The sequence below is a fragment of the Aethalodelphis obliquidens genome, unplaced genomic scaffold, assembly GCF_003676395.1.
Source record: "Aethalodelphis obliquidens isolate GAN/ISIS:26980383/991018 unplaced genomic scaffold, ASM367639v1 scaffold81, whole genome shotgun sequence".
Taxonomy (NCBI): domain Eukaryota; kingdom Metazoa; phylum Chordata; class Mammalia; order Artiodactyla; family Delphinidae; genus Aethalodelphis; species Aethalodelphis obliquidens.
The window spans coordinates 3,741,134-3,755,298 of record NW_020838025.1 but is presented as its reverse complement, the minus strand read 5'-3'; the positions used below and the strand labels follow the sequence as shown (position 1 = coordinate 3,755,298).

The 14,165-nt window shown below is 40.3% G+C and overlaps 2 protein-coding genes across 2 annotated transcripts in view; one reads left to right on the top strand and one right to left on the bottom strand.

The window, feature by feature from the left end:
• MED12L (mediator complex subunit 12L) overlaps nucleotides 1–14,165 on the top strand; it is a 330,647-nt gene that overhangs the window by 112,249 nt on the left and 204,233 nt on the right. The window lies entirely within an intron of this gene.
• P2RY14 (purinergic receptor P2Y14) lies at nucleotides 7,136–14,126 on the bottom strand. The gene is made up of 2 exons (XM_027092824.1): nucleotides 14,023–14,126; nucleotides 7,136–9,303 (listed from the first exon to the last, which is right to left on the bottom strand). Exon 2 carries the CDS (start codon nucleotides 9,275–9,277, stop codon nucleotides 8,267–8,269), a length of 1,011 nt encoding a protein of 336 aa, XP_026948625.1. The 5' UTR covers nucleotides 9,278–9,303; nucleotides 14,023–14,126; the 3' UTR covers nucleotides 7,136–8,266.

Here is a 14,165-nt window from a genome sequence, read left to right as displayed (position 1 = left end):
ACTGTATTTTGCAAGAGAATAACTTTACATATATTCACTCAAAAATTGGAGGAAGAAACCCAAATCTTTCTCAAACTTTGTATTTGGTTTTCGTTAGGAACCAATGTTAACTTTCATCGTAATAGTGCTGGGAAACGCTCTGTCTTTTAAGATTTGTGTGCGTCATATTGGATAGAACTCACTTCTGTCCACTTCAGAAAAGACATGCTTGCAGACAGTCAAGTGAAGCGAGCAGTTACGACCAGAGTTTACACTCACAGGGGGATGGAGAGGGTGAGATGGGAAGAATTTGGTGAGGTGCAGTTTAGCTGCCAGCTGAGTGGTGACTGGTTTTAAAATGATATGAAGGGACACTGGAATCAAAGGTTTTTGGTAAAGTTTCTTTCTTCTTTTTTAGATAGGCATATTTATATGTGTACTTCCCCCTTCACTTTGGGGTATAGATAGAATCAAATACATTCAACTGTTCTTAAAAATCTACTATAGGCAGCTTTTTGTGTCTGGATTGCCAAATATAAAAGAGCTAAAGTCTCCTAGTTCTTGATGTTCCATTTCCTTTTTGGAATAGTGAGAAACCAATCTTTTAATAGTGAAACTAAACCATGTTCCTCCTTTTGAGAATGAGCTTGAGGCACCTTGGCATTTTGCAGAAGTTTATTCACAGTAGAAACAGGCTTGGCTACCGTCCCTGTTGTTGTTTTTGTCTTTAACGTGAGTTCCATTTGAATTTCCATAGGTCACTTCTTTCTGTTTCATTAAGGACAGATGTTTTTCAGTGGATATTTCCTTAGCGGTCTAGGAAATTGCGCAACGTCACTAACCCAGTATTTCAGAAACCCAAGTCGGAAGTGAGGGGAAGTTGTGTTTCCCTTACCTTGGTCCTGGCAATACTTATTTAAGAAATGACATACTATTTACTTTAATGGATATTTTGTATATTTAAAAATTGAAGCTGAATTGCCCCATGAATCTTTTTGTCCTCAGTCCCTTATCCACACAAATCATGCTTTTGTTCTTATTGAACACAAATACCAAACAACGGTATTTCAATAGAAGTATCAGTTTGAATGTGTAACATTCTTTTTTTTCTTTGGCTGCGCCTAGCGGCACACGGCATCTTAATTGCCCGACCAGGGATCGAACCCGTGTCCCCTGCAGCGGAAGCGCGGAGTCTTAACCACTGGACCGCCAGGGAAGTCCCAAATGTGTAACATTCCTAAAATTTGCTTTTAAAACGTACCATGGTCGCCTTCGGAACTAATGAGGAAGGAGAAAATGAATGTTGGGGTAGGTAGCCGCTGCCACGGCCAGGAACACAGGTCTGAGAATGTATTTTCTTTAAAGAAATCCATGAAATGGAGGAGATTCCTCTCTTTACAGATGGGGAAACTAAGGCATGGGGGAAATAGAGGCCTTGCCCAAAGCTGCACTGTTAGACCCCAGTGTCCCAGTACTTAAGTATGCTTCTTCAAATGAAAGTGTTGGTTGGAAACTGGGGTTATAAAGGAGGACACCAGGTCAGTTCATCCCCACCACCCCCTCCCCCACCCCAGCGTATATTTAGTGTTTACAGCTGTTTGAACTTGAACTTGAGTGCCACTGGGCAGTGGAACAGTCAGCACTGTGCCCACTTTTCTTATGGAGTTTGCAACTTGGGATGTTCACAGCTCCAAACAGTTTGCATCCTGAAGTGTTTTTTTATGATCTTTGGGCAGGGAGCTGTTCTCTGGTTAATGAATGCTGATCAGAACATTTCTCCAGCAGCTTCTGTGGCTTCGAGTCAGCCTTCTCTCTGGAGCCATTGTGCTTTAGGTTCCTGTTTTGAAAGTTTTTCAAGGCACATAATCCCCTTTCCCACCTGAGTTAGTCCAAAGACATTCTTTCCTGACTCTGAGATTGGTAGCTTCAAATCTGACAGTGATGGACATGATTAGAGTAGTTTTAAAGTGAGCTGTAGATGCAGAGCTTTCGAGAGGTGGAGGTTTCTGCATTATTTGAATTCTGCTTCAGTTTTCCCTTTTTTTTTTTTTTTTCTGGTACGCGGGCCTCTCACTGTTGTGGCCTCTCCCGTTGCGGAGCACAGGCTCCGGACGCGCAGGCTCGGCGGCCACGGCTCACGGGCCCAGCCGCTCCGCGGCATGTGGGATCCTCCCGGACCGGGGCACGAACCCGTGTCCCCTGCATCGGCAGGCGGACTCTCAACCACTGCGCCACCAGGGAAGCCCTAGTTTTCCCTTTTTAATGAAACATCGTGTAAAAATTTGGAAATATGTTGAAGGTCGATGTGTTTTGTACATTCTCGGAATGTGAACTTGGTTGTAGGGCTGGCCGAGTCTATCCTGTCGTTCCCTTGGCCGGTCCGTTCGGTTTTCCGCCTTTTTATTGACTGTACAGTGTTATCAGTCAACATACATCCATCTCACCTTTCAGTTGTGAGGTGTGACTGTGCTATTTGATCCATGGTTATAAAATAATTAATAGTGGGGAAGTCCCTTAAAAGGAACTCTTAAAGGATATCTTGTTTCTTTTTAGTCACTGAAGTTCTTCCCGCCCACCCCCACTTGAGTGCTATGGTCTATTTCTTATGAAATTTGAGTAACATGTTTTCAAAGCGCAGGACGCATTTTATGAACTCTGTTGTTACTTTCCAGGAGAAGAGTTTTGGAGCAATTCTCCCTTGCCCTTGCCATGTGAGTCTTTGTTTTTTGATCAAGTGGTTAAAAGAAATTCTAACCATAATTATTTCTTGACTGCAGGCTGCCTCCTTAACTCCCATCCTAGAGAAGGTGTTTGTTGCTTTTAGAAGGTCACAGTGTAGAAAGGGTGATAAGGAGGACGCAGGACCTGCGATGATGCAGATAGACTCTGGGCTGTTAGAGCCTGTGGGGATCCAGGAAGTGCAGTCCTCTGACCAAGGTGGGCAAAGAGCTGCTTCTGAGAATTGAGGGAGTGGCGGCAGGTTTTGGGGAAGATGCACATGATTGGGCTGTAGGGAGGGTGTTTGGGGACCCTCACTCAGTCTGGGTGCGTGGAGTATGTGTGCAGGACCTGTGTGAGGAAGAGGCTGAGACTACATCTTAGTGCCACCTGGTCTGTCTTGGATGCTTTAGTTAGCATGCGGTGGAGAGCTCAGGAAGGTTATGTGAAGAGAGGAGCGGTGAGCTCAGCAGTACCAGGTGAACCTGCGGGCTCTGGGATGTGTTGGGTTGAGGGAGAAAGCGGAAGACAAGAAGTCAGTTTGGAGGCGCTTGCAGTCTTTTTAGGTGAGAGGCAAGGAGGATCTGAAATTGGCCGGGAAGAGATGGGTAGTTGGGAACGACTGCAGAGGTGAAATCGCTGAGACATCGGGCTGGCAGGGAGCAGACTGTGGTCTCAGTCCTGGGAAGGGCAGTCTGAGGAGAGGAATCTGGTTTGGCAGGTAGAAAGGCAAGTTTAGTTTATTAGGGTAGTGTGTTTTTAGTGCTACCTCATCATTTGGTATAGCATAGACTGCTGTATATTTTATCCCTTTCTATTTTGCTACCACAAAAGGAGAGCTGACAGCTTCCTTTTATGAGTTAAAACTAACACCATGGAAGGTGACTGGAGAAATAGTACAAACCCAGCCCTGGTTACATCGGCTGCAGCCCTGCATCAGCCCATTAATGGAAGCCATACCCACAACTTTGGACATTCAGGTCTATTAGCCAATAAATCTCTTTCATCGCGCAAGCCGAATTTTAGGTTTCTTTTCTTTTCTTCTCTTTTTTCTTTTGTCACTTACAAATGAGAAACTCTTGATACATTGGCACCACCTAAACGATTAATCTAGAGACTCTAGAAAGCACCCTTAAACTAAGCTTTGTTTCTGTTTGATGATGTTAGTAAAGTATGTGCTATTATTTCTCTATTCTGTCCTTAAACCCTATTGCTACTACCTATGTGCTTTGACAATGGAGAATAAGGAAAAAAAAAGACTTTATTAGTACAGAACGTGACATCAAAAGATAATATCATACAAATTATAAACATAACAGGTCATCTGCCCAAAATGACACAGGGTTTCCTTTTGGGTAAACAGCGCTGTGAGGGTTTGCGTGTTGGGGTAGGAGTGACCTCATAACTGTGTGGTCTTCAACAGTAGAAGCTGCTACTTCCTTTTGGTCACCGATTCTCTGCAAGATTCCAGTGGCATGTGGATTACCACTTTATGACAGGACATCCCCCCAAAAGAACCACTTTAACAAAATGTAGCTTTACTTTCCCATATACCACTTTTCAAAATGTTTAATTATTTTATAGCACTGCTTGTATAAAGTGATTAAATGTTGTATTACTTTAGCTGTAGCAGATATATATTACAAACCTTATTTATAAATTAGCTACGGAAAAGAACACATTATTACACAAAATAATGAAAAAAAAATAGTACTGATGACCTCAGAGATGTTTCTGGATTAATCCACTCTCGCTGTTGCCCTACTATTTTATCTTTTGTTGTAGCCCTGGACCTTAAAGTTCCTTTTCATTTAATTTACCTAACTTTTCAATATTTGAATAAACTCCTTATGATCTGACTTCTAACTCTAATACCTTACAGACATTCCTCTCACTGAAGTCTTAAGTGATCTTCCAAAGTTAAATCCAAAGATTTGTCTGTATTGATCTTTTTTCTTCTTTATTTTAATTGAATGGTAATTGACTTACAATATTACTAGTTTCAGGTGTATAACATAGTGATTCAATACTTTTATGCAGTACAAGGTGATCCCCTTGGTAAGCCTGGTTAGCGTCTGTCAGCAGACCAAGTTATTGCAATATTATTGATTTTATTCTCTATGTTGTACATCACATCCCCATGATTTATGTACTTTATGAAAGAAAGTTTTACCTCTTACTTTCCCTCACCTGTTTCACTGATCCCCCTGTCCTCCTCCCCTCTGGCAACCACCAGTTTGTTCTCGGCATATATGTCTGTCTGTCTTTCTGTGTATATGTATATATGTATGTATGTATATATGTATGTGTGTGTGTGTGTGTGTGTGTGTGTATCTCTCTCACATCTTCTTTATCCATTCATCTACTGATGGACGCTTAGGTTGCTTCCATGTCGTGACTATTGTAAATAATGCTACAATGAACATAGGGATGCATATATCTTTTCGAATAAGTTTTTTTTTTATTTTTTAGGGGAAAATTCCCACAGGTAGAATTGCTGATAGTTCTATTTTTAATTTTTTGAGGAACCTCCATACTGTTTTCCATAGTGGCCTTACCAATTTACATTACCACCGATAGTGCATAAAGGTTCCCTTTTCTCCACATCCGCTCTAGCCCTTTTATTTCTTTTCTTTTTGGTGATAACTGTTCTGACCAGTGTGAGGTGGTATCTTATTATGGTTTTGATTTGCATTTTCCTGATGATTCGTGATATTGGGCATCTACTCATGTGTCTGTTGGCCATCTGTATGTCTTTGGAAAAATGTCTGTTCAGGTCTTCTACCCATTTTTTCAGTAGGGTTGTTTGCTTTTTTGATGTTGAGTTCTGTGAGTTCTTTGTACATTTTGGACATTAACACCTTATCAGATGTATCATTTGCAAATCTCTTCTCCCATTCAGTAGGTGGCCTTTTTGCTTTGTTTTTGGTTTCCTTTGCTCTACAAAAGCTGTTTAGTTTGCTGTAGTTCCATTTGTTTATTTTTCCTTTTGTTTCCCTTGCCTAAGGAGACACATCCAAAAAGATATTGCTACAACCAGTGTCAAAGACTGTACTGACTGCCTGTGTTTTCTTCTAGGAGTTTTATGCTTTCTGGTCTTAAGCGTTTTATCCATTTGAGTTTATTTTTATATATGGTGTGAGAAAGTAGTCCAGTTTCATTCTTTTGCATATAGCTGCCCAGTTTTCTCAACACCATTGATGAAAGAGGCTGTCTTTTCTCCATTGTATATTCTTACCTCCTTTGTTGTAGATTAATTGATTGTGTAAGCAAGGGCACTCTATTCTATTGCACTGATCTATGTGTCTGTTTTTGTGCCAGTACCATCCTGTTTTGATTACTGTAGTAATCAGATTACTGTACTTTGCTGTATAGTTTGAAATCAGGGAGTGTGATACCTCCAGCTTTGCTCTTCTTTTTCAAGATTATTTTGGCTTTTTGGAGTCTTTTGTGTTTTCATACAAACTTTAGAATTATTTGTTCTAGTTCTGTGAAAAATTCCATTGGTATTTTGATAGGGATTGCATTGAACCCTTGGTAGACTACCTTGGGTAGTATGGTCATTTTAACAATATTAATTCTTCCCATTTGTGAGCAGCATACATCTTTCCATTTGTGTGTGTTGTCTTCAATGTCTTACAGTTTTCCAAGTACAGGTCTTTTACCTTAAAAGTTCTGATATGCAGTAGCTGTTATTCAACTCTTGCTTCACGATATCCTTATTTGCATTGCATGTTGTTTCCTGAAAAATATTGCCTTTCATATTTCTGATTTGCTTTGGCACAGTGGTTACAAAGGCAAAACTTGGTGCTTCTCATCTTCTTTTATAATTTCAGTTTCTCCTGTGGCCCAGTAGGGGACATATAAAACACCAGCATTTACTAATTTGTCCTGACCAATGGAAACTGTGAATAAACACAGCCACTTTCTTTTGCAAATATACTTAGCCAAACAAATGCTATAGCAAGCTTAGTTTTGCCAGGCACGTTTATCATAGGTTTGTGATTTTGTTCTTTTTGGGAGAGGATATTTGACCCAGAGTTGGGAGCAGAGAGTTTTCATGAGGGTGGAAGGTGGATACAGAGTGTGAAAATCTTCTCAGCTCTTCCTCAGTTTAAAAGGTGTTTTCTCAGTTTTGCCTAAAATCTGATAAGGTCCTAAGAACATATGAAATACTTGTTTTGAAAAGTCAGTGGCAAATAGAATTTCAAAAATACTCTATGCAACTCCTTCCTGGGTACTCCTATGCCTTCTTTCTTTGTATTCTATTAGCATTTGTAATCGAGTGTACTAAAGAAACCACCCATGTCTTGACTATGAGTAAATCTGGTAGTGTTTTTTGGTATCTTGACTTAAGAAAAAACTTGACACTATTAAAATTATTTTTTATTAGTACATATATGGTAAGGCTTGAAGTACATACATATATATATATATATATACACACATATATATGAAAACATGACTTACAAAAATGTTTGAGAAGAGCATTTGAAAGATGGGCTAAATGTCTTCCAGCCAGTTAATAGCAGAGAAAGAACTGAGCTTTGATGACTCAGAAGCCAGCAATCATATCCATATCTGCACATATGAAATTTGTTTTTCAGAAAACATGATGTGTAAATTTTCATTTTATGTGTAATTTCTCACTCATTATTGCAAATTTTGGATTTTCTTTCTATCAGGTCCAGTTGCTTTCTAAGAAAACTGCTTTTCTCTGCTCCTAGGGAATAAAGTGTGTTGCCAGCTGGGGGTATTTGTGTGCATACGTCTTTTCTCAGACATCCTAGATTTTTTTCCCATACCATGGAACAGGGGAAGTTTCTGGCAACTTACGCCACTATCTAGATTCCCTCTGTAGAGTTTACTTAAACACATTCTAGCACCAGAACACTAGGCTCATTAAGCGGCTTAGCTAATCTTCACATAAAACGTATTTAAGATGTATCTTACATCATCCTCCAAATGCTATCAGAGAAAGATTACATTTTTGTGCGGCCGATGTACAGAGTGCATATCTGCTTTCCTTTGAAATGCCATGAAATAAATCCGTGGGGGATTTCTTAAGTAATTTTTTGGGTGTCTGCTTATCCTGCTTCTTCAAATCGGAGAAGACTTGACTTTTTCACTACAAACAGGCCTCTAATCCTTTATCAGACCGTGTCTGCTTTTAAGCTGGTCTTTAATGACCCTGTTGAAAAGAATTGCGTAATATGCCAGCTTAATTCTTGTGTTTAGAAGGAGGAAGATGCCCCTGTGAATTGTCTTGATTACTTCCTGTCTTCCTTATTGCTGTCTAACGTGCTGTATTAACTGACCAGACTATTGATTATAAACGTAAACCTTCTATTTTGGTGGGATAAGATTAAATAATGTATTATCTTTTCTTTGATGGTACAGAAACAAGCATGGAAACTTACATTTTAGTTTTATTATTGTACTACGTTGAATAGTAGTGCCTAGAGATGACACTTATTATCGTGGACATGCTTCTTCTTCATTTGCCTTTATTATGTAATTGAAGATTACAATATGCATGCACAGACTTTATTCGAAAGGAGGTGGGAATTCACACAGTATGTGTGCTTTCTTGTGTTACATTTCCCCTTTTTTTGGAAGCTTCTGAGTCATGCTGAGCTTTTAATGGGATATGCAGTTTCTTACGTAAGACTTCTCTAAATGGATGGCACAGAAAGAAATAAATAATGGGGTCCAGGCATACGTTTGCAGCTGACAACAGCAGAGAGAATTCTTTCACATAGAGCAGGATTTCTTTTGACTGGCAGCTGTAATGGGTCTCTGTCTGGCTCCGAGTGTAGGGGATTCTGGCAACATGGTAAGGAACAAAACAGACAAAAAACACGCACATGATGCTGCATATATTGCGGCTAGATTTCTTCTTGACCGAGATGGAGTTCTTTCTGGACTTCAGGTGGGACTTAAAGATTTTCCTCGTGATAGCAGTGTAGAACACGACTAAGGAGAGAAACACAATCCAGAAGACGGCTACAAAGATGTAGTTGGAGGCTCGGTGCCACTTGAGGCCCAGTTCGTTCTTCAGGTCCATGCATTTAATGCGTGTGGCCTTCCCGACGCTCCGGTTGGTCAGGATCACGTTGGGGATGGCAAGCAGCAGCGTGAGGCTCCACACCAGCGCCGACAGGAGCTTGCTGTAGTTCACGGACTGGATGAACGAAGTCAAGAGAGGCTTCACGATTTTATAGTATCTGTCAAAGCCGATGAGCCCAAAGAACATGATGCTGACGTACATGTTGACGTAGAAGAGCACGGCCGAGACCCGGCACACAAACACGTTCAGCTGCCAGGGCCCGAGGCCCGAGTCTCCCAGGATCTTAAAAGGAAAAGTCAGGCTCATCAGGAAGTCACTGATGACGATGTTTTTGAGATAGACGATGAAACTCTTGGAGCTGGGCACGTAGAAGAATATCCACGCGGACACGCCGTTGAGGAGGATCCCGGCCACGAAGACCACGAAGTACAGCACGGGGATGATTTGCTGGGTTATGAGGGTGTTCCGGGGGCAGGACCCCTCTGCGGGTGGGGCAGTGGTGGCGTTCATCGTTGGGTAACTTCTGCAGGTGAGGCCTGGAAGGTGATGTGAAATAGTCACCGAAAGGGCAGTCACGACCTTCGAGTCATTTGCCGAGAAATAAGTAAAGGGAAGGGCAAGAACTTGCCATGCCCAGCAAGTTCTTGAAACCAAGTTTTTGCTGTATATTCCTTAGGTGCCTGTCTCTTCCTCCCTTTCACCTTCCCTTCCTTCCTTTTGAAAAGGGAAGAATGGAGTAGACAGATGACAGGAAAGAAAAATTAGAGAAGCAGGACAGTCTGAGGACTGAGGTAATCATGGAGACCAGCGTTTCCCTAAAATGATAAAGGTCGCTGTACAACTCTAAAGTTCCAGGAATACTCATTTAAATATAGTCTCAAAGGTAATAAAGCTATAAAAACAGAGAATCTGTTTCATTTTATTCACAGCTCTTTAACATACTAGGTTTAAGAGCTATTGACACAGACCCTACTTTTTAGAAAGCCTACCCTATGTATATTTTAGACATAGGACTACGTCTTACAAGCGTACACGTCCAACTATAACTGGTATTTTTGGTATAGGATTATGGGTACCTTTAAAAGTTGAGATATTCTGTGGGGTTTTTCCCCATTTAAAAACTGATTTGCATTATTTTTATAAATTAGAAAACAAAAATGATAGAAAGACCTTAAGCATTCTGAGAAATCCTCCCCAAAGTACATTCTAGATCTGTACTGTCCAAATGGTAGCCACTAGCCATATGTGGCTGTAGAGGTCTTGAAATGGGGCCAGTCCACATTGAGATGTGATGGAAAATGCACAATGAATTTTGCAGACTTAGTACGCAGAAAATAATGTAAAATATCTCAATATTTTTAATATTGAGAATATGTTGAAATATTTTAGGAATATCCCATTAAATAAAATACATTATTAATCTTAATTTCACTTAATTTTACTTTTTTAAGAATATGGCTACTGGAAAATTTTAAATTACCTATGCGGCTTGCATCATATTTTTATTGGACGACACTACCCTAGGTATTACCCAGAACCTTCTTTTGTTAGAGAATCCTGTGTAGTCTTCACTGATGTTGGACATGATGATTTATGGCACAAGGAAGATTAGCACTCTTTTGAAAGATGATTTGATACATCTAAGAAAATGTCTACTGCCCATCTTATCTGTAATGTCAACATCCTGTTTAACCCTTCATCCGTTGGTCCTTGCCCTCAGGATAAAGTCCTAACTCTTTAACCCTGAGCTACCAGAAGTCCCATCTTGGTCTGATCCCTACTAATTCTACCTCCAGAGATGAGTTCCTGCTGTTCTGAACCCTTGTACCTCGTGGGTTCCAGGATTTCTCTCACCTTGGACCTTTGCACAAACTTGCATTTGTATGGAAGACTCTTTTGCTACCTTCTTGGTTGGCTAACTGCTCTTCATCCTTGAGGCCTCAGTTTGGATGCCACTTTCTTTAGGAAGCTTTGCCCTCCCAAGCCTTGGTTGGGGTGGATTGGGTGTGAGGTCCCTTGTACGTGTGCTCCTAGTTCTGTGCCTTTCTTCTGTCATAGCACTTGTCTCTCTAGCTGTTTGTTTTTTGTTTCCTCTGCTACTGTAAGCTCCTTCAGAGGAGAGAGACCATGTCATTTTTTTTTTTTTTTTTTTACCATTGTATTCCTAGCATTACATTTAGAACATTAGATATTTAAAATATTTGTGAAATAATGAAATGCAATCTGGGAATATAAGACATGAGTCCCTGCTCTTAAGAAATTTACATCTAGTCAGGGGTCATGGGAAAGAAGCATTGTGGAGAACAGTGGGTTCCTTGAGGACAGAGAATGTATCTTGTTTATCTTTGTATTTCTGGTGCCAAGCATGGGGCTTTATACACAGTGAGTGAAGGGCTGTGTCAGTAAAATTAAGGAAGTGTGAGAAAGTAGAATTCGGAAATGTGGAATATGAGATTCAGTCACATGGCAAAAAAAAAAAAAAAAAAAAATCACACATGCAAACTTTGTGTGCTGTTTCCCCCAAAAGAATATGTTGCTTCTGTGTACTCTTCCTGCAAGCATATGGCAAAACTAGTTACATTTCTAGCAATTGATTTTGCCCGTCCTTGGACTTCCTTTGAAAGGAAATCCAATCCCCTGCCCACTTGGCTCTGATCATAATGGGTTTGTTTGTAGGTCCTCTGTGGCCTGTTTCATATATTAGATGGTAAGTGAAGGGGCCATGTTTTCTATTTTTAACTGTCCACTGTGGCAGAGAGTCTATATTTAGTAAATAATTGGTCTTGTCCCCTGATAGTAAGGTGCAGCTTAGTCTAAGAGCCAGTCTCACAGAGCTCAAGAGAACGCTCCCAGGGGTCCCGGTGCTGGGGACACAAGCCCTTCGGTCAGTGTGGTGCGGGGATCATGATATGTATTCAGTAATTGTTGGATTCACTGGAGTTTAAAATATAAAATTTTTAAAAAAGCAGATGTGAGTACATTTTAAAGTAGAGACAAATATTAGCTATATAATATACAACTAAATACTGAAATAGTGAAGAATTTCCAGAAATGATTTAATGAGTACCAAATTTCTCTCTTTATAGAAAAATTATAGAAGCCACTGTATATAGTAATAGTGAAGAATTTCCCAGAAATGATTTAGTGAGAGCCACCATTTCTTTCCTTTCCTTCTAGAAACCTGTATAAAGACATTTTCTCAGAATCTCGTGACTTTTGTCCTTTCGCACTGCAATATGTCTGAATGTAGCCTGATGCCATGGGTCCACAACTCTGCTCTCTGGTTCCTCAGAGGGTCAAGAATCTGAGCATATATGCTTTGCCATGCACCTCATGCCTCCTCCTTTCCTCACTTTGAGGTTGATGGAAGGGGGGCTAGCTGACCCAGGTAAACTTCTAGAGCCGGAGTGCCTTCTGAAATGAAATGAGTACTCAAGGCTTGCTTGGGTCTTTCCCTCCAAACGTCTTCTTGCTATTTTGGGCTGTTTTTAAGCAACGGCAGATCAGAGTCTCCGTTTGAGACGTGTTGACTGGGGGAAGAAGCAGGGCATCACTGCTGCTCGTGCTGCTGTCTGGATGGATACAGCAGAGGCAAATTAAAGGCTCATTCTACGTAGGTAATGAGCCAAGACAATTTTAGTGGTAATACGCTCTTAAGTCTGTTTTTCTTGAGCAGTAGTGTTGATGGCAGGGCACTGTGACCTCCAGGTACATAATTTATCATATTTGGTCCTGGTGACTCAGAGTGTGGCAGCCTTTTCTACAGTGATGGATCAAGAGATGTGTGGAAAAGGGGCTATCTTAAGGTATCTGCGGCAAGTGAGGCCAGTTATATATTGAGACCAAAAGGCAGGAATACACGTTAGATGAAAAATAGGACAAGCTGATAAAAGACATGTATTCCTTTGACCTTGTAACACCTGTCCAGTCTCCTCTCCTTGTCTTTAGTATAGAGGTGATTTAACATCCCGATAGACACCTACTAAAACTTCAAATCATTTCACAGATGGAGGAAATAGTAACATACGGATGCTGATTTTATACGGTAACGTAAAAATAAAAAGAACCAAATAAATCAGAAAGAAAGAATGTCTTGATGTCGCCCAGCAACCCTCCATTCCCTGCCCCAGGCTCTCAGCTGATTTACTATTTCTAAGCAGGTTGTCCCAGCCCATCAAAGACAAGAGACAGGCAAAGGGGGAGAAAGAAAGAGGAAAAGCACCTCTGGATGATCAACCGAAATAAGGGACATTCTGTGGAGCCAGTTTGTGGAAGTGTAGCCAGCCCTGCCCATGGATGTTACTTCTGAGATTACCTCTGAATTTCTATAGTGAAAGTGGTCATTATGTTAACCTTGAGGCTTCAGGTAACATAAGCACAGCTCCCTGAATTCTTGAGACTTCATTTAAGAAGGATTTCAAGATAAACCGTAATGGGGGGGAAAGAAATATATATATATACATATATATACATATATATACACACACACATAAAAGAAGAATGTGTGTGTGTGTGTGTGTATATATATATATATATATATATATATACACACACATATATATACAGCTGAATCACTTTGCGGTATAGCAGTAATTAACACAACATTGTAAATCAGCTATACTTCAATTAGAAAAAAATATTATAAGGCTTCAGCTTCTCTTAGGTGGAAATCTTCCTTGTTCCACAAATCCAGGTAAAGGAGAATGAAATGACTTGAAACGTTTTAGTCTATATGAACCGTCACTTTGGATCTTTGGTTACGTAATGGTGGAGTGGATCTATGAGACCAAAAGACAGCCGTTAACGTGTAATAAGAGCCTATGAATTGCTTTCTCTCATCTTTTTTTTGCACAGCTAGAATATCAATGGCAAAGTTTCATTTTAATCCAGATAGCGCTGTTGTTCCTAGTGAAATGTTAGGTCTCAGGATTGGGCTGCATTCGTATTTTCAGGTTGTAGAATACTGCATATAACCTCAGGGCTCTCTCTTTGGGCAGAACTTAGTTGATACAGGACCAGACAAGGCGATGCTCGCTCCGGAAATACAATCTTAGTAAAAACATGCTGAGTTCATTACTCATCCTCTGTGTAATTACACACAGTGACCCATTTTTCTCTTAAAATGGACCACCTTCCACTGTTCTGTGTGCTGTAATTCTACTTTCTCTGAAGAAGGGAAGTTATTCCTTCGTAATATTTTGATGAAATTAACAAATTTCATCATCTTGATAACGGTAAAGGATCTGTTCACTTACGTTTTAAAATTTTTGTCTGATATGAGGTTTCCTTTCAGTGAAGTAATTTAGCCTAGTGGGCGCTTGTCATCTTGAAGTGGCCAAGGTGCTTCTTCGCTAATGATCCTGTATTGTAGGAGAAAAACGAAGATTTAATTAAGTTA

What these genes read in the sequence shown, in the direction of transcription:
- P2RY14 (XM_027092824.1), bottom strand. Translation starts at nt 9,277, where the DNA reads ATGAACGCCACCACTGCCCCACCCGCAGAGGGGTCCTGCCCCCGGAAC.